At 39.7% G+C, this 24,697-nt stretch overlaps 2 protein-coding genes across 2 annotated transcripts in view; both read right to left on the bottom strand.

Moving 5' to 3' along the window:
* The window catches only part of LOC134673873 (uncharacterized), a 244,826-nt gene that overhangs the window by 45,476 nt on the left and 174,653 nt on the right, over positions 1-24,697 (bottom strand). The gene's annotated exons all lie outside the window — the stretch shown is intronic.
* Positions 7,850-24,697, bottom strand: part of LOC134673911 (phospholipase A1-like) — a 42,910-nt gene continuing 26,062 nt past the window's right edge. The window contains exons 3-6 of the mRNA XM_063531965.1: positions 15,660-15,809; positions 12,798-12,951; positions 11,139-11,312; positions 7,850-9,875 (exon numbers count right to left, since the gene is read on the bottom strand). Of these exons, the coding sequence (XP_063388035.1) occupies positions 9,383-9,875; positions 11,139-11,312; positions 12,798-12,951; positions 15,660-15,809 (971 nt within the window). The 3' untranslated portion in view covers positions 7,850-9,382. The remainder of the gene's footprint in view (positions 9,876-11,138; positions 11,313-12,797; positions 12,952-15,659; positions 15,810-24,697) is intronic.

Raw genomic sequence — 24,697 nt, 5'->3', positions numbered from 1 at the left:
TCGTAGTTCTAGCCTAACCTAACCCACAGATAGCAGTTCGGTTCTGTGCGGATCGCAGTTCGAACCTAATCAAACCCACTTTTCAAGTAGCATTTCGTTTCTGTAAGGCTCGCAGTTCTAACCTAACCTAATCCTTGTTCGGTTCTGTGAGGATCGCAGTTCAAACCTAACCTAACCCACTTAATGGCGCATGCCGTGCGGTGTACGGGGGTTTAAGCGGGAGGGGCTAGTAAGATTGGCATCATCGTACTTTATACCTACATTAATTTTATGGTAGGTAATCATAGTTGTTTATTTAGTTAAGGTATCATAGTGGTTTTCTGGATCAAGGTCCGGGTCCGAGTCCGAGTCCGGGTCCGAGTCCGGGTCCGGGTCCGAGTCCGGGTCCGTGTTCGGGTCCGAGACCGTGTCCGAGTCCGGTTCCGAGTCCGAGTCCGAATCCGGGTCCGAGTCCAGGTCCGGGTCCAAACCGGATCCGGGTATAAGTCCGAGTCCGGGTCCCAGTCCAAGTCAAAATCGAAATTCGTAATCACCAAACGTGTACCATGCGTCATTGAAGAGTTCTGTTCTGGTCATCATCAGCAGTTCCACTTCATCAAATGCGACAGTTTTTAATGTAAATGCTTGATTTTATGATGAAAATACAAAAAAATCTATACGTATGCCTTTAATATTTGAGGAGTTCCCTCGATTCCTTATGGATCCCATCATCAGAACTCGAGCTTGACAAAAATGTGGCTTAAAAACTTAACTTGCTTAACAAACATAACGACGAGGACAAATCGCCAACCGTGAACTATGCGTCGTTGAAGAGTTCTGTTCTGATCATCATCAGCAGTTCCACTTCATCAAATGCAACAGTTTTTAATGAAATTGCTTGATTTTCTGATGTTAATACAAAAATCTCTATACGCATGCCTTTAAGATTTGAGGAGTTCCCTTGATTCCTCATGGATCCCATCATCAGAACTCGAGCTTGACAAAAATGTGGCTTAAAAACTTAACTTGCTTAACAAACATAACGAAGAGGACAAATCGCCAACCGTGAACTATGCGTCGTTAAAGAGTTCCGTTCTGATCATCATCAGCAGTTCCACTTCATGAAATGTCACTTTTTTGGGTGTATATGCTTGATTTGTTGATAAAAACCCAAAAATCACTATATGTATGCCTTTAAGATTTGAGGAGTTCCCTCGATTCCTCATGGACCCCATCATCAGAACTGGGTTTTGACAAAAACGGGACCAATCTGTATGCATATACATTCAATCAAAAAAAGAATTTTCAAAATCCATCTAGTAATGACGGAGATATGGAGTAACAAACATAAAAAAAAATAAAAAAAAAAATAAAAAAAAAATAAAAATAAAAAAAAACATACAACCGAATTGATAACCTCCTTCTTTGAGATTTGGAAGTCGGTTAAAAATTACAGTTAATATGACAGTTAAAATGAGTGGCGGTTGTAGAAGAGACGAAAAGCAGTAATACTAGGAATGCGTCAAGGGTGCTTAAATGTAGCTAGTCTCAAGTTTGAGGCACTCTTCGTTTAATTGGTGTTCGAGCATAAACTTTTTTAAAGTTGATTTAAAACTGTGAAAGCTTTGCAGGTTCCTAATAGGAGGAGGGATGTTGTTCCAACACTTAGTGGCTGCGTAACGAAAACTGCCGCGGAAGGCTGCTGCTGATGTGTGTCTATGAGTTAGAAGTTGAGTCGCAGATCGCCGACCCCCGCGTGACTCGGAAATGGACAGCTTCTCGTACAAATAAGTAGGAGCCTGACGGTTTATTACACCAAAGAGCAAAGAAGCAAGGTGCAGCTTACGGCGGTGGTGCATTTTTAGAATGTTGTGCTGATTAAGGAAAGGTGATACGTGGCCCCGCAATGGAATGCAGAAACAGAAGCGAGCACAGGCGTTTTGGACACGTTGTATAAGTCTTTTGGATTTACAAAGAAGTCTTGGTCCAAATACCGCATCCAAATAATTTAATTTTGATAAAATAAGTGACTCAACTAACCTAACACGCAGTATTTCATTGATGAAAGGTCTAATTTTGTACAACACTTTTAGTTTGTAAAAACACCTCCTTACTACATCAGAAGTATGCTTCTCAAAGCGAAGGCCACTATCCATCAAAAGACCCAGGTTCCGAGCCTCATAGACTTGCTCGATCGGCTCGTCTAATAATGTGACTTTCAAAGTAGGAGTTAAACCAGCCAACTGTGGCCTATTTTATAAAGCTACAAGTTACAATTTACAAGCGGAAGTCTCGTTCTAACACATAGGGTTAGAAAGAGACTTCCGCTTGTAAATTGTAACTTGTAGCTTTATAAAATAGGCCACTGGTGTTTGCTTCCAAAGATTAGATATTTCGTTTTGTTCGGGTTAAGTAGCAGGCAGTTATCTGAAGCCCATGATGCAATATTACTGAGATCAGAGTTGAGTTTAGCTATAGCATCATCAATATAAGGTGGTTTGCATGAGATGTACACTTGAACATCATCTGCATAGATGTGGTACTTACAGTGTGTGATGCGTGAGCCGATGTCAGCAGAGTATAAAATAAATAGGATCGGGCCAAGAATAGAGCCTTGGGGGACTCCCCTGGTTAATTCAATAAATAAATTATTCCGGTTTCCTCATGACGGTTTTCATTTATCGTATATATAATAAAATATTATTATTTAACGAAGCGCATTGTGGTAGTTACCATTCGATCACAGGAATCGATCGACGCTACTGCGGCATATATCAGGAAAATTTAATAAATATTATAATAACACACGGTAAGTAAATTAACATTATATCACTATTTAATATTTTTAGGTAGGTATGATCAATACAGTCAAGAGCATTTTGTATGGAAACTTCTAAAGAGCACTTTTTTTTATTCCTATCATGTTAATTCGTCTCTTTACCTAACCTAACCTATGAGACCTTTACTAATAGGGATGTTTCCTGTACTTAAAATAAATTATTTCAAACCGTGCACCAAATAAAGCACCAGATAATTATTAGAAAAACATAGATAGCAGCTATTTTTAAACACAATTTGTATTTAATAAATCGGATTGAAATATAAAAAGTAGGTGAGTTTACCGTGACGTCACTACATTAGTTTTCATATAAATTCCATATTAGAAAATCGTTTCGACAGTTCTAAAAAAGAAGCTGATTTGACTAGTAGGAATGTAGCCTATTATGGGTTTCGTAGTGAACATTCTTTCTTTCTTCTGATTCTTTTAAGCATTTTTAAGACGGAAGAAAATATTTAAACACATTAATTTGGATTTTTTTTTTTTTATTATGAATGGGCTTACTCATGGCCACAGACTAGCCGAGGCGTAGACGTGGCCTACGATGGAGCGAGCTTGCCCAGAAGGTGCCTGTTCACTCTTGATTTGAAGGTTGCCGGGTTATAAGAACACGGAAATATAGACGCCGGCAGGGAATTCCATTCCTTGGCAGTTCGCATAAGGAAAGTAGAAGCAAAGCGCTTCGTGCGAATTGGTGGAATATCTACCATGTAAGGATGGAAACCGGCCGTGCCGGTTTGATTTGATTTGTTTTATTTACAGTTAATATTTTCTTCGGGTTCAAATTTTGTTTAACTCTCGTGCTTTAAAACCCTCACAGCGCTTAAGATTCGATTTTGGAATCTTTCGCATGCTCGGGTATCAATATTACCACGAGCGGTTCAACAACAACTTTGCCCCTTGTAAAACAAACAACTATTATTTATGTAATGTACTTACTTTTACTTATACGTCCAGCCGGCCTAGCCAAGGTTACAATCGCTATCGCTTCGACAACGAAAAGCTTTATGTCTCTCTATCACTCTTCCATATTAGTGCGACAGTGACAGTTGCATTTCGACCGCTACGGAGCGTAAAGGTAGCCACAGACGAGCCTTCCAACAGTCCAAATAGCGTGGCTGCAATCCAAAATCGGTCCGTGAATCTCAAAAACGTACAATGTTTAATATTAGGATGCCATCCATTTGGAGGAATCCATTGTAACGGCATCCATTTGGAAGGCTCGTCAGTAGCCTGCTTAAGCGATAGGCATCTTGGCTACGCGGCCTGAATATTTTTTTATCTTACCTTTACCTCATAGTCTAATAAAACATGGTCTTCTCTTCCCAGAGTGACACAAGTCCAGAATGTTACAGAAAGCCGTGATTCTTTGCGCCGCCCTGACTCTGATGACTCCATCTCTCGGCCAGACCATGTCAGATGAAGCCCTGGTCTTCACCGTCAACCTGGTGATGTCTGCTCACCTGTCTACCGACCCTAACGAGGCTGGAAGTAGCTTTGGAAGTTTATCGAATAACTGTCCATCTGATAGACCAAATGTACGAAAAGTCTACGGAAAAACTATTTGTACTCCGTAATTTTTTTTCTTTGTTATACTCCTGTTTTTTCATGTATGCTTATGTGTAAATAATTTATTTTACATAAAGTCTACGGAAAAGCTATCTGTATTCCATAAATCCTCCTTTATTTTACTCCTGTTTTGCGTGCTTATGTATAAATAAATTGTTTTACAAGGGGGTAAAGTTGATGTTAAACCCCTCGTGCTAATATTGAGATCCGAGCAAGAAATATTAAAAAATGAAACCACAAAATATAGTAGCCAACATTGAAAGAACTCAAAATTTAGCTTCAAATTACTTTGCAACTCTTGTGGACAAATAACTATTTTCTCATGAGTTTTTGAAGTACCTATAAATATAGGCTTTGCGAACTGGTGTGGTAAAAAATGATCATTACTTAACAGTCCGGAGTGAAAACTTTTACAAAATATGTGTACCTACCTACACTATTTCGATAAGAATTTATCAAATAATATATTTATGGGACATTGATGTGATTGCAATGTTAAAAATAAGTATTATGGATAAACATGTAAATCTATAAAATATATCATAATGATTTCTGTAAAATCTTTATTTTGAACCCTATTAAGACTCGCATTAGGCCGGGCCGTGTCCGGGCCGGAGCTTCCGGAGCTTACTTTTCTATGACATGACAAACGATCACATGATGCTTTCCATAGAAAACGATGCCCGGGTCCGGTCTAACGTGATCAGTACCTACTATCTTTACCATAAGGGCATGCAAACGGGGCCCGTGCCCAGGGCCCCCATCCTCAGGGGGCCCCGAAGGACAGACAGTAACAATATATTTTTCACCACACCAGCTCGGAAAGAATTACTTTGCACTTCAAAAACGAATAGCAAATTTGCATTTTATCCACATGTGAGGCAAAGTAATCAAATGCAAATTTTGAGTAGTTTTCTTATGTTTGCTGGTAGAATTGACTTTTAAATGATGATTTTGGATGATAAATATTTAATAACATTCATTTGGATTTGATTTGGTTTGATTTTGTTTGATATTTTACATTTAATATTTGCTTCGGGTTGGTGTGGTGAAAAATTTTGTGTTTCACTCGGGGGCAAATTTTGTTTAACCCTCGTGCTTTGAAACCCTCGCAACGCTCAAGATTCCATTTCGAACCACTCGCTACGCTCGTGGTTCAATTTTGGAATCTTTCGCTTGCTCGGGTAGGTATCAATATTAGCACGAGCGGTTAAACAACAACTTTGCCCCCTTGTAAAACAAATAACTATTTCACCACACCACCTCGGAAAGGCTTACTTTGCACTTCGAAAACTGATAGTAAAGTTGCATTTTATTCACATGTGAGGCAAAGTAATCAAATGCAAATTTTGAGTTGTTTTCATATGTTTGCTGGTAAAATTGACCATTAAATGATTATTTTGGATGAAAAATATTTAATAACATTATTTTGGATTTGATTTTGTTTGTTATTTTACATTTAATATGTGCTTCGGGTTGGTGTGGTGAAAAATTTTGTGTTTCACTCGGGGGCAAATTTTGTTTAACCCTCGTACTTTGAAACCCTCGCAACGCTCAAGATTCCATTTTTCGAACCACTCGCTACGCTCGTGGTTCAATTTTGAAATCTTTCGCTTGCTCGGGTATCAATATTAGCACGAGCGGTTAAACAACAACTTTGCCCCCTTGTAAAACAAATAACTATGATTACCCATAATAAATAGAAGATAATAGTAGAAAAATGTTAGTATAATTAGCTTTCTTTACTTTCCAAAAGGGCCCCAAAATTGTATGTGCCCAGAGGCCCCAGCATAGTTTAAGACGGCTCTGAACGTGAGTCATCCTTTATGTGATCACAACTGCACACGGCTTCATCTACGTAGAATGATGATGATGGATAAAATATAGCCTATGTCCTTCCCTGGGCCTCAAACTCTTTTCATACCGACATTAATGATGATATTGCTACATTTTGTTATTCCAAGTTCAGACCCTTTTTCAGCGCCTACTGTTTTTTTGCGAGCAACATGTTGCAAACTTATTTTTAACAGTACACAGGCGTTTGCTGCGTCAAGTCGGTATCATCATCATCATCATTTGCCTTAAAGTCAGACTGTAGAAACAGTGTCAGGTAGTGTTTTCATGGCTGTGTAAGCCAATACGGGAGCGGCAAACACGCCCACACGCCTGGCAGGTGTAATGTGCCCGTGGCGAACAGATGTCGCTCTGAGGACGCTTGGCTCGCTTCCTTGCCAGTGTCTTAAACCAGGCATCATCGTGAATTTGACGCCCGTCGAACACCAGTTTGCACTTAATCCCTATCCTCGGCAAGTTCCTCCCATCTCCCATTTATGAACCGGTATTTTGAAGGCGTGCATGTGTCGCTTGGCGCAATCCTTATGCCGCAGCATCGGGATACATAAACTAGATATACTTCGTTTTCTAAGCATTAGAAAAATACTACGCGATCATGACATGTACTTATTGTCTTTTAATTGAAAAACCGTTTTTATAAATCAGTAACGATTAGGTACTTATGAAAGGAAAAGAATGTAAATAATCGTACATGATTCATAATTGTTACATATTTGCCGTGACTTATTCTTCAAAAGCGTTTTTCAATAAAAAAGACACGTCAAGATTGTTTACCTTTTTTCTAATGCTGAAAAAAACTAATAATAATTGAATACGCATGTAATGTTTGATCGTGTATTTATTTTCTTTTCATCACACTTAGTATCACACACAATCTATATTTAACGAGTGGAGGAAACGAGGGCTATGCCCAACAGTGGGACACTAAAGGATGTCTCACGTTAGACCGGGCCGTGTCCGGGCCGGAGCTTCCGGCGTTTACTTTTCTATGACATGACAGGTGATCACGTGATGCCTCCTCTACACTATCGGCGATCGTTGATAGTATCATCGTCTATCATCGTCTATCATCGTATTAATTGTGCAAGCATCCACACTATAGCTTGTAGCAACCACCCGGCGATTGCCTTTGACGTGTGCCCAAAAATCGACCACTCACGGGTCGCAGGTGATGATAGCCGACGACTGGCGGGGACTGCCGAGAGTGCCGAGTATGCCCTCTACACTATCGTCCCAGCTAGTCATCGTCTATCATCGCCGATAGTGTAGAAGAGCCATCATGCTTTCCATAGAAAACGATGCGCCGGAAGCTCCGGCCCGGACACGGCCCGGTGTAACGTGAGTCATCCTTTATATATTAGACTAATAAAAAAAATCTAATGGCTCCTCTACACGATGGGCCAGCGCCGGCCACTCTAAGGGACGCAGCTATGCGGTAGAATGAGATAGTAATATCACTTGCTCCCTCTAACGCATACATGCGTCCCTTGGAGTGGCCGGCGTTGGCCCATCGTGTAGCGGAGCCATAATATAAACCGCCACTCTTTGCGAATGACGTAAGAGATCAACGCATAGAAATAGCTAAGTTTAATCCTTAACCTCTGAATAATTATTGCTCTCTTTGCCTTCTCAGGGGAAAAATGTGGTAACTGCCTATTATATTCGAAGATAGTTACATTTTTTATCTTGCTTATAATATTATTAACCTGTAACGTAATGCTATATTTGTGACATACTTATAAAGAAACTAACAACTATTAAAATGTTATGTTTAAAAAAACATTTTTCTTGATAGAGCTACTTAAACTCGAAATAAAACAATAGATATAAACTATTAGCATCAGCACCTAAAATTTTTTGCATTATGAATAAAATATAACTCAATAAAATGGTGACTCACGTTTTGTTGTGTAATTACAAATTTATACACAAATGTAGTCATATTTAATTACACAAACGGGTCTACCGCGATATAATTTGTTTTTACCTTAAATTCCGACGTTTCAGCTGAGTTGCACCAGTTGTGTTCACGGAAAGACCATTTTCTCTTTCTTTTGGTCTTTCCGTGGCCATCAGCTGAGTTGAAACGTCGGAATTTAAAAACAATGAAATTATATCGCGGTAGACCCGTTTGTGTAATTAAATATGTGTAAAAAAACTCGAGAATTTAAAGTGTTATATCACAAATGTAGTGGCAGTGGCTGGAGTTAACCGTACATAATTACAATGTTTAAATATAAAGGGGTGTATTTATTTATTCTCGTGTCCTGATAATGGCATGTTTCAAGCGAAACATTATAGTTTATCGTGTTAATAATACTTAATATCACGCTAAATACGTAAAGTTGTACCTAATATCACAATTGGTAATAAAATTATAAAGGATACGTTTATGTAATTATATGGAATTATCTATCTATCTATGTACAGTCAGCCAAGAAAGTGGTTTACCACTTTTCAACTCTAATATCTGATTGATAGAGTCGAAAAGTGGTAAACCACTTTCTTGGCTGACTGTATCACATCTATCACTATGGTCTTTTTATTTGGTTTAAAACTGCCCTAATACTATATGTTAATCTTAATTTAATTATATAAGTACAGACATATTTATAAAGGCTAAATTACAATATTTTAAGTACATTCGGTAGTTTTCGGTAGGGACACAGCTGTTAAGTTGACTCTTCTGTGGAGTCTAAGTTTTATATGCGAGGTATAATTTTTTTTATATACAAAGCCAAATTTTCTGCATGTACCCATATCTGCATAAAAGGGATCTCCTTTTCTATTAATTTAAACTGTGTGATAACATCATTATTTATATATACACAAGCTGTTAACACCTTTTGTTTTAATATAACTGCATTTGCATAACCACAGAATAAGTAAAAATACGACCGCATAAAAAAGAAACTTCCTATAAAACCGAAATTTGACAGCGATTCATGGACGAATCTTGCTGTCCCTTGTCTATGTATGGTACTATCCCTTTCGGCTATTTAGGGTTGTCAAAGTCCAAATTCTTAATCTGCGGTCTTGTGGACGCAAGTTGTGTGAACCCTAATAATTGCTCGAAGCAATTCTGAGCCGAACTGAGCTGAGAATGCCCGGAAGGATCAGTTTCGCACCCCTGGTACCCATTCAAGCAACAAGCTCCTCTTGATTCAATTTCTCCAAAAAATTCGTCGAAATATCATTCTCAGGCCTCAACCCCTCCTTACCCCTATAATACGGAAACTCGTTAGACGTCGACAGATAATATATACCACGCTTACTAAAATCAGTTTCTAATCCGACGACGTTCGTCTCAGTACTGTTGCATTCATTGTACCTCGCTGCTTGCACTGAGTCGCATTTCTGCGCAATGAATTTCTTGGGATGTTCTAATGCTTGCCACCAGTATAAAACTGATTTTATGTGGCTGCAGACAACTAGGCAGGGTATGTACGGTATGTCGCTGGGTTGGTACTCCCCGCCGTTGGCGTAATAGTCTACATGGCCGAGAGGTTCTGGAGTTCCGAAGCCATCGATGTTGGTGTGGATGATGTCGATGTGCTCGGCGTCTGAGGGGTTCAGACGGTGCTCGAGAGGCATGGTCTTGTAGCAGGGCCCGGAGGGATCGAGGCCGGTTAGCCTGGAAAATAAAAGCAGAGAATTAAGTAACTAGCTCTCTTTAGCGATAAGACCGCCTGTTGTCTACTATAGTTTAAGTTATGCTTAACTTGTATATCATGTTCTTTTTAGGGTTCCGTACCCAAAGGGTAAAACGGGACCCTATTACTAAGACTTCGCTGTCCGTCCGTCCGTCCGTCTGTCACCGGGCTGTATCTCACGAACCGTGATAGCTAGACAGTTGAAATTTTCACAGATGATGTATTTCTGTTGCCGCTATAACAACAAATACTAAAAACAGAATAAAATAAAGATTTAAATGGGGCTCCCATACAACAAACGTGATTTTTGACCAAAGTTAAGCAACGTCGGGAGTGGTCAGTACTTGGATGGGTGACCGTTTTTTTTTGCTTTTTTTTTGCATTATGATACGGAACCCTTCGTGCGCGAGTCCGACTCGCACTTGCCCGGTTTTCATATTGGTGAGTAATAAAGAATATTTGTATTGTATAGTATTGTTAGTAAGTTGCTATGACAGCATTGTTGTTTTTGTCTGCAGAATGAACGAATCAAACATATTCCAGTAAATTCCACTAGCTTCGCTGCGACTTTTTTCCTATTATGGTATCCCACTGCTGGGCAAAACTGCTGCTCTCCCCTTGATTTCAGTGACTTCCAATTTAGTGCCTCCTCTGGCTAGTTGTTGAGAGAGGTGTCTAAGTCGTCCTGCCATCTCCGTCTGGGTCTGCCGCGTCCGCGCCCTTCTTCTGGCATCCACTTGGTAGCTACATTAGCCCACCTGTCTGGGTGTATGCGGCAGACGTGACCAGCCCAGTCCCATTTGAGCCTAGCAGTGGTTGCGCCAACTCGCGCGTAAGCGTAAACGATGCTAAGAGCGTAAACGATGGGCATATTGGCTACGCATCCAATAATGAGAGTCATGATAATAAAGATGATGAAAATAATGACCATGAAAGGGAAGACAATGATAGCGACATGGATGAAAAAGATGAGAACACGGTAAATATAGAAATGCAAGTATGTATGTAGAAATAAAAATATACTTACTTACTACTTACTCCTCTGGCGCAGCGACCCAAAGTGTGTCTTGGCCTCCAACACGACTGCTCGCCACTGATTCCGGACCGGTGCCGTTTCTCGCCAGTTCTCAACCCGGAGCTCGCGCAGATCAGCGTCCACTACATCCGCCCATCGATACCTAGGTCGACCGACCGGGCGGCGAAGCTGACGATGACGAAATAAAAATATAAGACATACTTATTACCTAGAAGGTTTGGTGCCCGTGACGTTATAGAAGTGTTTAGCGGCGTAGCTGACGATGTGGGCCCCAAGGCTGAGCCCGACCAGCTCCAGGTTGTCCGCCGTCAGACCCCGCTCCGTCAGCTTCACCAGAAACTCGCCCATTTTCTGCCCGATAACTCGTGATAGGCGCACGGATCTGGAAATTTAGATATAAACTTGAGCAATAAATAAATTAGAGCTAACAAAGTAACAAAGGTAGGTATTTTGTTGTGAAATGTAATGTGATTTGAAAAATATATCTGACCTCTACAAGAGACTCGGGCGAAGCGGGTACGGGGCGCGCTGCGTGCACTCTAATACCGGGCGCCTTACGGCTCGGCCACAAGCCACAACATCAAGAGCCCTTCAACGTGCACACTAGCGCCACAGCTAAATAATCGTGATTATTATAACGTTAGATGCTAGTAATAACGACTTACTTGGGGTAGATATAGGTGAGGAAGCTAAAGGTCTCCGTGATAAGCACGTTGTACCCGCGTTTAGCGTAAGCAGTGCCGATGGCCTGCGTGTGGGGCCACAAAGATAACGTTTGATGTTAGTAATGACTTACTTGGGGTAGATAATATATAGGTGAGGAAGCTAAAGGTCTCCGTTATAAAGACGTTGTAACCGCGTTTAGCGTAAGCAGTGCCGATGGCCTGCGTGTGAAGCCACAAAGATAACGTTTGATGTTAGTAATGACTTACTTGGGGAAGATATAGGTGAGGAAGCTAAAGGTCTCCGTTATAAAGACGTTGTAACCGCGTTTAGCGTAAGCAGTGCCGATGGCCTGCGTGTGGGGCCACAAATATAACGTTTGATGTTAGTAATGACTTACTTGGGGTAGATATAGGTGAGGAAACTAAAGGTCTCCGTGATAAGCGCGTTATACCCGCGTTTAGCGTAAGAAGCGCCAATGGCCTGCGTGTGGGGCCACAAAAATAACGTTTGATGCTAGTAATAACGACTTACTTGGGGTAGATATAGGTGAGGAAGCTAAAGGTCTCCGTGATAAGCGCGTTGTACCCGCGTTTAGCGTAAGAAGCGCCAATGGCCTGCGTGTGGCGCCACAAAGATAACGTTTTATGCTAGTAATAACGACTTACTTGGGGTAGATATAGGTGAGGAAACTAAAGGTCTCCGTGATAAACACGTTGTACCCGCGTTTAGCGTAAGCAGTGCCGATGGCCTGCGTGTGGGGCCACAAAGATAACGTTTGATGCTAGTAATAACGACTTACTTGGGGTAGATATAGGTGAGGAAACTAAAGGTCTCCGTGATAAACACGTTGTACCCGCGTTTAGCGTAAGCAGTGCCGATGGCCTGCGTGTGGGGCCACAAAGATAACGTTTGATGCTAGTAATAACGACTTACTTGGGGTAGATATAGGTGAGGAAGCTAAAGGTCTCCGTGATAAGCACGTTGTACCCGCGTTTAGCGTAAGAAGCGCCAATGGCCTGCGTGTGGGGCCACAAAGATAACGTTTGATGCTAGTAATAACGACTTACTTGGGGTAGATATAGGTGAGGAAGCTAAAGGTCTCCGTGATAAGCACGTTGTACCCGCGTTTAGCGTAAGAAGCGCCAATGGCCTGCGTGTGGGGCCACAAAGATAACGTTTGATGATAGTAATAACGACTTACTTGGGGTAGATATAGGTGAGGAAGCTAAAGGTCTCCGTGATAAACACGTTGTACCCGCGTTTAGCGTAAGCAGTGCCGATGGCCTGCGTGTGGGGCCACACCGCGCTGTCCAGGAAACCCACGGCGTATAGCACTGTCTTCTTATTCGCGAAGTCTGGAATAGGGATGACGTGTTGAATTTTATTATAAAATCTAGCTATATAGTTAAAAAATAAGCAATTTATAGCAATATGTTGGTTAGAACAAAAATGGTATGATAAAAATACAAGATAAAATAAATGTATTCTATTCTATTCTACAATAACTCAAAAAAATCAATTTTAATAGGTATTTTTTTATTTAATTTTAATTTTTTTTCTATAAATAAAAATCAGATGTATGTATATGTTAGAAATGAAGAAAGAAGGATTTAGTAAGTAACTACCTTTCGATTTTTCCATAAAAAATAATTCTATTGCAGCTAAATATGTAGGTACATACATAAAGACAATACGTAATTACCCGTCTAAAAATCAAATTTAATAATTACCAACCTGATCGACTGATATCATTTCAATAAAAACTTATCATATAAGCACCTAGCCTATTCTTATTCAATATATATAAAAAAAACTGCTAAACTACGAATAAAACTAAAGCTTAATGTAAACAATAACGTTTCGTTGTAAATAACCGGCGTGCTCGATGAATTTAAATGTCACAGTTCTGTAAACTGGGGCTCTTTCGTGAATTATTCATGCTATAGGCCAAGAGCAGGGGTAGAGTTATACCACGAAAAGTCTGCAGCGATTTTGATAGCCCTCGCGGTGCCAGGGTTATTAATACGTCATAATTTCATAGACGCTTGACGTTTAAAACAATACTTACAGGTGGGCTATCAAATCCGATGCAGAGTTTTCTTGGGCTGACTCTAGGAAACTAGAGCAGATCCGTCCGGCTCAACATTGCTCCGAGCAATTATTGAGATAATTACTTGAATTTTGACAAAATAAATGAAATTCTGTCGATTTATAGACAAACAACTGCCGCGTGGTGAGGTGATTCCATTTAGGGCCGGGTGAAGCGGACAACTGTATAATTAATACTATTAGGTACTTATTCTGTACAGCGTTAGAGGGAGCAAGTGATATTGCTATCTCATTCTACCGCATGGCTAGCTGCGTCCCTTGGAGGCCGGGGCTGGCCCATCGTATAGAGGAGCCATTAGAATAAGATTTATTTTTAGTTTAAGTTTTATTTTGACACCAACTAAACTTTTTCTTGGACCCGGGTATGTCCTTAAACTACGTCCAAGACCACCGGTGGACTGGCAGCAGCGTCCCTCAAATTCGGTGTACTCGACTGCGATCGCCAACCCGCCTGCCAAGCGTGGCGATTATGGCATACACCCCCCAAAGGGTGAGGCCTGTGTTTAGCTGTGGACGTCTTGTGGCTGAGATGATGAAACTTTTTCTATTCTATTTTATCCTAAGACAGCTCTTAGACTATATCTTCGAACGGCAGCCGGCCGGCCGGTGTACGAGCTATTGCGGTGAAATATGGCGGTCAAAGACATTTTTACGGCTTACGCCACCTAATTCTTTCAAGCCTAGCTTTTTCAGATTAGTAAAATATGATACCGATACCGAATCCCATTCAATCATAAGCCGTTTTTGAAAATTCATCCCCTGAGATAGTGAAAGAGGGGTTGAAAGTTTGTATGGATATCTAATTTTTTTTCGAACGCGGGACCTGAATCTTCGTATTTGTAGATATTATTAAAAGACGAAAAGTAATGTCAGCGTTTTGTGAAATTCATCCCCTAACAGGGTTGAAAAGGGGTAAAAATTTGAATCCATTACGAATGCTTTGAAACTTCTTAGAAAGGCGTAATAGCTGATTAGTAATTGCAACGTTTTTGGAAATTCAGACCCTAAGGGGGTTAAAAAGGGGATGAAAGTTCGTCTTATAAAAGCTTATGATACCGAATTCCATTCAATCATAATTCTCCTCCTCATACGTACGCGAATCGCGACTTCGCCCGCGTTGGCTTGTTGCCGGAATTAAATTTCTGAATAAATAAATAAATAGTCTGGAGGGGGCTACAGAGCTTAAACTGACGAAACGCCCCGGCTTCGCACGGGTTACACAAAACCTCAACAAATTATACACCTAAACGTTCCTCAAGAATCACTCTATTGATGGGTGAAAACCGATCTGACACCAGTGGGGAGACACTCCTGACTTCGGTCGAACTCGGCTCCGTTCGGCTCAGCACGAGCAATTATTAGGGTTGGCATCACTTGACTTCCTTGTGCGTGCACGACCACAGATAAGATAATCACTTGAATTTTGACAACCCTAAATAGTCGAAAGGGATAGTGCCATTAGAAAGCGATAGCATGATTCGACCCTGACACGTACCCACTCGCTTGTCCTTAGCCAGCATCCTCGGAGCGGTCAGCACTGGCATGGACCGCCTCGTGACCTAGTGTCGAGCTGATGATAGTGATGATGCACCAGCTTGGATCTGACACGTACCCACTCGCTTGTCCTTAGCCAACATCCTCGGAGCGGGCAGCACGGGCATGGACCGCCTCGTGACATAGTGTCGAGCTGATGATAGTGATGATGCACCAGCTTGGATCTGACACGTACCCACTCGCTTGTCCTTAGCCAACATCCTCGGAGCGGGCAGCACGGGCATGGACCGCCTCGTGACCTAGTGTGGAGCTGATGATAGTGATGATGCACCAGCTTGGATCTGACACGTACCCACTCGCTTGTCCTTAGCCAGCATCCTCGGAGCGGTCAGCACTGGCATGGACCGCCTCGTGACCTGGTGTCGAGCTGATGATGCACCAGCTTGGATCTGACACGTACCCACTCGCTTGTCCTTAACCAGCATCCTCGGAGCGGTCAGCACGGGCATGGACCGCCTCGTGACCTGGCCGTTGACGAGCTGATGATGGACCACCTGCAGCTTGGGCATGCTGCCGGCGCTGATGCTGGAGTTGTTCATGATGCCGGGGCCTGGAAGATCAAGTTGTTCGGTAAAATATTTATAAAATAAAAAAAATAGAAAAAATAAAAAAATGTTTATACCACAACTACCAAAAAAAAAGATATTACACGAGATAAAAAACAAAATACACTTTATTTAACAAATACATAAAATATAAAAAACATGCATAAAAATTTGTGGTACTTATAGGCAATGGGTACCAATCTCAGTTTTTTGCTAGATATAAAGATATACCCAGCGCTACTTTTTGCTAGATGCGCTGGGTATATCTAGACCCAGCGCTGATTTTCAGCGTTGATTTGTCCTTGGAAGCCACGCCAAATTACAAATACAAAATACAAATACAAATGCATTTATTTCATTACTTTTTACATCAGTTCTTAGGTATAATATAATAGTTAGGTAGGTAATTAGTCCATCTTAGGTATATGCAGTGCCGGATTTAGACATTTGCCGCCCGTAGGCTATGTCGATTTTGCCGCCCCTATCCACCTCGCTTATAGCTTTTTAAAGTACTTTCCAATCAAAGGCGTTTAATTTGATAGTACAACGCACCATAGTCATATTAAAATGCATATAAGGTGATGTCACTAGTCTAGATACAGGTTTATATGAGCCGTTTTTGTCAGCCAATGACGATGCAACCTCGTTATATTTGACTGATCTGATCGGCGACCGGTGGGTACTGCTGGGTTTTAGCCATTGAGAATCAAGGTGAGGCATTGGCAGTCAGGCTGGATACAGCTAAGGAGTTTGGTCGGGTCTGGCATCGAGTGCTCGAGGGACTATGCTCTCGAAATGGCTTATATTGATGGGCCACAAATAATGGGCGTAAATAAAAACGCGAGCGTAGCGAGCGCGAAATTTTTTCGGTAGAAATAGTGCAATTTGATAGAAAATGGTAACATATTTAAGTGTTACTGTCAGTCCTCACTTATGGTGCTCAGACTTGGTCTTTGACGGAAGCTCAGAAGTCCAAACTCGGGGTTTGACAGAGAGCTGTGGAGCGCAGCATATTAGGTGTGAAACTAAGGGATCGCATCCGGAACCCCACGGTGCGCTCTAAAAGTCAGATAATTGATCTAGCTCGAAAAGCGGCCAAGCTAAAGTGGGACTGGGCTGGTTAGGTCTGCCGCATGCCGAACAACTTGTAGGCCAAGTTAACCACAAAGTGGGTGCCCCACGAGCCAAACCGGGGAACCGGTAGACCTCGTCGGCAATGGCGGGATAACTTAGACTCTTTGAGAGACTGGCCAGATGTAGCTCAAAACCGGGACGAGTGGAAGATCCCATCAATAATGCTCGTAAATAAAAATGCGAGCGTAGCGAGCGCGAAATTTTTTCGGTAGAAATAGCGCAATTTGATAGAACATGGTCATGGGCGCCGCCAGGATTACTTTCAGGGAGGTGCATATGTGTAATAGAAGCACTCGATGCCGTCATTTAAGTACTTACGTGTCAATGTTATTAATAATACTTAATATGCAAGTTTATTCAAAAAATAACATAATAATGCTGGCGCAGTCAGGTAAAAAATATATATTTTCTATTTTTTCCTACGTGTTTTCTTTCCTGCCAGAGGGGTGCAAGTGCACCCCCTTGCACCCCGCTGCCGGCGTCCATGAACATGGTACATTTTTAGGGTTCCAAGGATTCTTAGGATCACTTTGTTGTCCGTCCGGCCGTTTATCTGTATCAATATAAAGGGTCTTGACATGACAGAGGGCGGCAAAATCGACAAATAAAGCCTATTATTTAAATTTTACAAATAATTAGGGGAGCGGCAAAATTCTGGTCAACCCTATCTGAACAGCGAATAAAATATTTTTTTGAACAAAATTTGCCGCCCCCTAAAATCTGCCGCCCTAGGCTTCAGCCTACTCAGCCTAGTGGTAAATCCGGCACTGCGTATATGGAGTAAGTAGGTAAGTACTTATCTAAACATTATGCAACAAATTGCGTAAGTAATGAAAAGGGAAATTACAGTTTTGAATGATTCACGGTTAGTTTCACTAGACTTATATCCGAACTAGCTGTTGCCCGCGACTTCGTCCGCGTGGAATCTTATCTTCAAGATTTTACATCTTTAGTAGGTACCTACCTATAATTTTCATATCCAAGCAATGTTAAAATTAAGCACTTAGCAAGTTGTATGAAGTTTTAAGTCAAGTGGATTTTAATGTTGGTTGCTGAAATTAGTTTTCTTGTATTCTCATAATAGGTACCTATGCCCTTATACAAAGATTCAAGTTCCGCACTCACAAAATGTATGATACAAACTTTCAACCCCATTTTCACCACCATAGGGGATGAATTTTCAAAAACGCTGAAATTAGTTTTCTTGTATTTTAATTTAATACCTTTTTACAAAGTTTGAAGTTCCTTGCTTAAAATAAAATTTGCTCCCGCAGACGAACTTCCATCCCCTTTTTAACCCCCTTAGGGGTTGAAATTCCAAAAACGTTGCAATCACTTTTCTTTGTGATCGGCTATTATGCCTTTCTAAGAAGTTTCAAAACCATTTGTAATGGATTCAAACTTTCAACCCCTTTTTAACCCTGTTAGGGGATGAATTTTACAAAACTCTGAAATTACTTTTCTTGTCTTCTAATAATATCCCTAAATACAAAGATTCAAGTCCCACACTCGAAAAAATGTTTGATATCCATACAAACTTTCAACCCCTTTTTCACCATCTTAGGGGTTGAATTTTCAAAAACGCTGGAATTAGTTTTCTTGTATTTTAATAATATATCTTTTAACGAAGTTTCAGATTCGTAGCTCAAAAGAAAACTTTAACCCCATACAAACTTTCATCCCCTTTTTAACCCTGTTAGGGGATGAATTTTACAAAACTCTGAAATTACTTTTATTGTCTTCTAATAATATCCCCAAATACAAAGATTCAAGTCCCGCGCTCGAAAAATTTTTTGATATCCATATAAACTTTCAACCCCTTTTTCACCACCTTGGGGGATGAATTTTCTAAAACGCTGAAATTAGTTTTCTTGTATTTGAATTTGATACTTTTTTACAAAGTTTCAAGTTCCTAGCTTAAAATAAAATTTGCATCCGAAGACGAACTTTCATCCCCTTTTTAACCCCCTTAGGGGTTGAAATTCCAAAAACGTTGCAATAACTTTTTTTTGTAATCGGCTATTATGCATTTCTAAGAAGTTTCAAAGCATTTGTAATGGATTAAAATTTTCAAACCCTTTTTAACCCTGTTAGGGGATGAATTTTACAAAACGCTGAAATTACTTTTCCTGTCTTCTAATAATATCCCTAAATACAAAGATTCAAGTCCACCACTTGAATTTTTTTTTGATATCCATACAAACTTTTAACCCCTTTTTCACCACCTTAGGGGATGAATTTCCAAAAACGCTGAAATTAGTTTTCTTGTATTTTAATAATATATCTTTTACGAAGTTTCAAATTCCTAGCTTAAAAGAAAACTTTAACCCCATACAAACTTTCATCCCCTTTTTAACCCCCTTAGGGGTTACATTTCTTAAAATCGCTTCTTATCTCTTGTACACTTTATAAATGCAATATGGTGTGCAAATTTCAACTTTCTGGCTTTTGTAGTTTCGGCTCTGCGTTGATGAATCAGTCAGTCAGTCAGTCAGTCAGTCAGTCAGTCAGTCAGGACACTTGCATTTATATATATAGATAGATTAAACACGCGCAGTGACACCAGTACCGTCTTTACCATATGAGCACACGGGGCCCGTGCCCAGGGCCCCATCCTCAGGGGGCCCCGAAGGTCAGACAGTACGTAAAAGGCAGTCACGTGACTTTGTCCCCTTTCCTCCTAAAGGTTAGTAGACTTATACTTCGTTTTTTTAGCATTAAAAATTAGGTAAACAATCTTGATGTGTCTTTTAATTGAAAAACACATTTTTAAAAATAAGTTGCGGCAAATATGTAACAATTATGAATCTAATACGATCATTTATATTCTTCTGCTTTTATAAGTAATAGTTATTGATTTTTAAAAAGCGTTTTTCAATTAAAAGACATGCCAAGATCGCTTACCTTCTTTGAAGTTCTTTCTAATGCTAAAAAAACGAACTATAGTAGTAAACACCAACATATAATTAATCCTAACATTGACATAGATATCTAGGGACTGGCTTTATGGGCAATAATAATCAGGCATGACAGGGACCAGTACAGCGGTGTGACACCGCTACAACGCGATTGGTTGATGAGTTCGCATCACGCGCGCGATTGGTTGATGAGTTCGCATCACGCGCGCGATTGGTGATGAGTTCGCATTACGCGCGCGATTGGTGATGAGTTCGCATTACGCGCGCTATTGGTCGCAACTAGTTGCGTTAGACTGCACGGTTGACTGGAATTTGTGAGTAACACCACTGAACTAGTACCTAACTTACCATTTTTAGTGCCCGTAAGGCCCGTCCTTAGATATTATACGTCAATGGATGATAATTAAAAATAAATCCGTCATCATTGTCATAAGGGCCTGATTAAGATATGTCCCGTCTCTCATCGTCTCATTAAACTCATAAAAAAGCGATTAAAAAAATGTAAGTCATGTTATTTAATGGCAGGACGCGGTGGGAAATAATGCGAAACGATGTTATAAAGCGTTGTGCTAATTATCGTAATTAAATCACGCGCAGGTCAAGTGCAGCTCATGCGCGTCGCTCAGTTGCAGTACCTAGTATATAACAGCACTTATAAATATTAATTTAGGGATGCCCCAAATAGCGAATTTGGCCAAATACCGAATACCGAGTAATCGGCTCGCCTTCTCGGCCGAATACCGAATATTCGGTATGACATGCGAGCATTTTGAATCACAATTATTACGTAAACTGTTCGCCAACAAAGCACAACATTTGCTAAGATATATTTTTATGTTGAACAGAATTAAAATGAATGTAGTTAGAGTCAGTCCAATCAGACCCATGATAAAAATAAAATATTTTGGAATCAACCAATGCTCAAAAACGTGCCTTCGTATTTAACCACTTTCCAAGAATACATTTTAAATATTAAATATACCTAGTTTTTCGTTATTTTGTTGTGTAATTTTTCTTTTTAGGTAGGTGCAACAGATATTCGGTATTCGGTCGAATAGTAGGCAACATTCGGCCGAATAACGAATATTCGGCAATGTGGCCGAATAGGCAGAATACCGAATACTTGCCGAATATAAGTGGCATCTCTAAATATGATATAAGCATATAACAGTACTTATATTATACAAGCTTATAAAAATACCTTTATTATTCAAGCTTATAACAGTACCTACTTATACTAGTGGCTGTGTGAGCTGTAGACCTCGCGAGCAGAGCTTAAACTGAGTAAATTAAATAAAAAAATAAAATAAAAAACAACAATTGATATGAAATTTAAGAGTAAAAAAATACAAAAAGTTATATCCCAGCATATAATTACTGGGGATCGAACCCAGACCTTTCGTGCAAACAAAAAAAGCGAACGTTTGCAAAATACACCATGGTAGTTCTTACATGAGGTGACGAAATTTAGCTACTCATTCTCAAGTAAAAACTAAATACATATCTTATACCTCCAAAACCAGTGAAATAAAATTTCTGAATTTTTGGCCATTTAATCTGTAAACATGTCTTAAAAATAATACACTCTTATGATACCGATACGACTATTTGTTTAAGCGCGAGCTATCACAACTCTTCCATTTTGAAAAATTTCCAAAGACCGGCTCGACAATTTTTTTTTATTGAATCATAAGATAATCATAGAATTCGTTTACAAAATTTCACGAGAATCGGTTAAGAATTGCGACCTGTATAGGAGAACATCCGGACATACAAAACTAAATATCTTAATACCTCCAAAACCAGCGAAATAAATTTTCTGAATTTTTTGACGTTTAATCTGTAAACATGTCTCAAAAAGAATACTTTCTTATGATACCGATACGACTATTTGTATAAGCGCGAGCTATCACAACTTTTCCATTTTGAAATAATTTCAAAAAATGGCTCGACAAAATTTTTTTATCGGTTCATAGAATTTGGTTACAAAATTTCACGAGAATCGGTTAAGAATTGCGACCTGTAGAGGAGAACATCCGGACATACAAAAGCAAAACGCCCGAGTCAAAACGTAGACCTTCGCTTCGCTTCGGTCAATTATACAAGCTTTTGCCCGCGACTTCGTCTGCGTGGTATTAGTAATTTGGGTAGCTTCTTTTTTATTGATTCCCTATAATAAATTCAATATTCTTATCATTTTCTAACACTTAAATGAGATATAAAAACTGTTGCAGCACAAATACCCAGTGGGGAGCACAGTAAGTGGGTACATTTTACAGTAAGTTTACACATAAAATTACTGTTAATACTACAACGCGGACAAAGTCACGGGCAGGCTACTATGTACTATATAATATACAAAGTAATTATAATAATTATTTTATTACCTACTAGAACCATGACAAGTGTGTCAAAGCCGACCACTTTACCCTTTTTACTTAAAATGATGTTATTGGAAAACAATGATCTAAGATTTAACCTTTGCATAACTTGTGGCCTAGTGACCCTGCCTGGAAAGACGGTGGTTCGGGGTTCGAATCCCGGTAAGGGCCGTTTATTTGTATGATGATACAGATGTTTGTTCCTGAGTCATGGGTGTTTTCTATGTATTTAAGTATGTATTTGTATATTATATAAATCGCTGTCTGAGTATCCACAACACAAGCCTTCTTGAGCTTACTGTGGGACTTAGTCAATCTGTGTAAGAATGTCCTATAATATTTATTTTATTTTTTTTTATTTGTGTGATACGTATATATATACCTACTTAATATAGATATATAGATAAATACATACTAATACACGGTGGCTAAAAAATAACTGCATTCCCATTGTCAGAGAGGTTTTGGAATTATACTGAGCAACTTTTACTGCGGGACCAACCCCGAAATCGCGAAAAAAATTTTTGAATTAATTTCATACATTTTGGCTGGTCCATTTTCTATGGGAGAGTAATTTTTTTCGTGTTTTCAGGGTTGGTCCCGTAGTAAAAGTTGCTCAGTATAACCCCAAAAACTCCCTGGTAACGAGAATGCAGTTACTCATTCAAAACTGTCGTGGTAGGATGTATACATATTTATGAATTCGATTGCACAATACTAGTAGCTTTACAGCGTATGATCGTGTAAATATTTAATTGCATTAAGATTAGGAATCCGTCTGAATTAATGATCTAGAGTTGCAATTAATTATACTTAGCCTTATCGTTAATTACCTATTGAATGTGTTGTGTTAATTAATTGTGACGTTATCTATGAAAAGGGACCTTATTGTCGATGGCGCTTACGACATTATTAACGATGCTCCGATACAAATACAAATGCCGCGCGACGCTGTGCGGCGTAAGCGCCATCGACAATAAGGTCCCTTTTCATAGATAAGGCCCCAATTGTATTACGTTGTTAGATAATCAATTAATCAGTTGCTGAATATCTAATTAAATAATTAAATGCGGCAATATTATGTACAGCGGTATACTAAATGTATGAGATTAGGACCGAGAAAAGTGGCGTACTAGAAGAAAGGCCCATGCTCAGCAGTGGGCGATAAAGGGCTGATATTATGATGATGATGATGATAGTAAATGATCTGACTTTTTATTTGTTGTCAATTTTTTTCTTCGTCCGATTTCAATAAAAAACCGGGCAAGTGCGAGTCGGACTCGCGCACGAAGGGTTCCGTACCATAATGCAAAAAAAAAAACAAAAAAAAAAGCAAAAAAAAAAAACGGTCACCCATCCAAGTACTGACCACTTGCCGACGTTGCTTAACTTTGGTCAAACATCACGGTTGTTGTATGGGAGCCCCATTTAAATCTTTATTTTATTCTGTTTTTAGTATTTGTTGTTATAGTGGCAACAGAAATACATCATCTGTGAAAATTTCAACTGTCTAGCTATCACGGTTCGTGAGATACAGCCTGGTGACAGACGGACGGACGGACGGAAGGACGGACAGCGAAGTCTTAGTAATAGGGTCCCGTTTTACCCTTTGGGTACGGAACCCTAAAAATGGGCGGATAGATAGAGTTCCCACTGCTGTACAGTTCAAGCCCAATTTCAACTTGGTGAGTAGGAATTTTTTGTGTTTCACTCGGTAACAAAGTTTGTTGAACCCTCGTGCCTTGAAACCCTCGCAATGCTCAAGTTTCCAGCTATCAAACCTTTCGCTTGCTCGAGTATCAATACTAGCACGAAGACTGGCTAAGGAATACTGGCTGAATCACGCTAGAACTGTCCGGGCCCGGGCCGAGAAGAGACAATCGATCTTCGTCATTTATAGACACTCCGAGATCACGTGATGCTTTTTACGTGTCGCACCTGCACCGTTCACATTCATATTCATATTATTTTATTCATAAAATTATAAACTAAACGAAACTAACTAAACAGTTAAAGGGTAATATTTACAGCAGGTTTGTTTTCTAAAATTAATAGTTTTAATTTTAATTTTTATTGGTGCTAGTTGTAATTTGTATTTCTATAAATCAAACTAAGTATGTATTCATTTTCATTCAATAAAAATTTGTTAATAATTATTATTCTAATGTGAGTCATCCTTTAAACAACAACTTTGGACCTTATAAAACAAATAACTTTCATTATATAGTTACTAACATAATTATAGTTATTAACTAGTTGACTACGGAACCCTAAAAAGCTAGTATGTAAAACCACAGCGTACAGAAAGGAAACTTCCTACAAAACCGAAGTTTGACAGCGGTTCAGGGTCGAATCATGCTGTCCCTTTCTAATATATGGCACTATCCCTTTCGGCTATTTAGGGTTGTCAAAAATCAAGTGATTATCTTATCTGTGGTCGTGCACGCAAAAGGAAGTCAA

Source organism: Cydia fagiglandana, chromosome 19 (assembly GCF_963556715.1).
Source record: "Cydia fagiglandana chromosome 19, ilCydFagi1.1, whole genome shotgun sequence".
Lineage (NCBI taxonomy): Eukaryota > Metazoa > Arthropoda > Insecta > Lepidoptera > Tortricidae > Cydia > Cydia fagiglandana.
The sequence above is the reverse complement of the archived record's forward strand: the minus strand, read 5'-3'. Positions and strand labels throughout refer to the sequence as shown.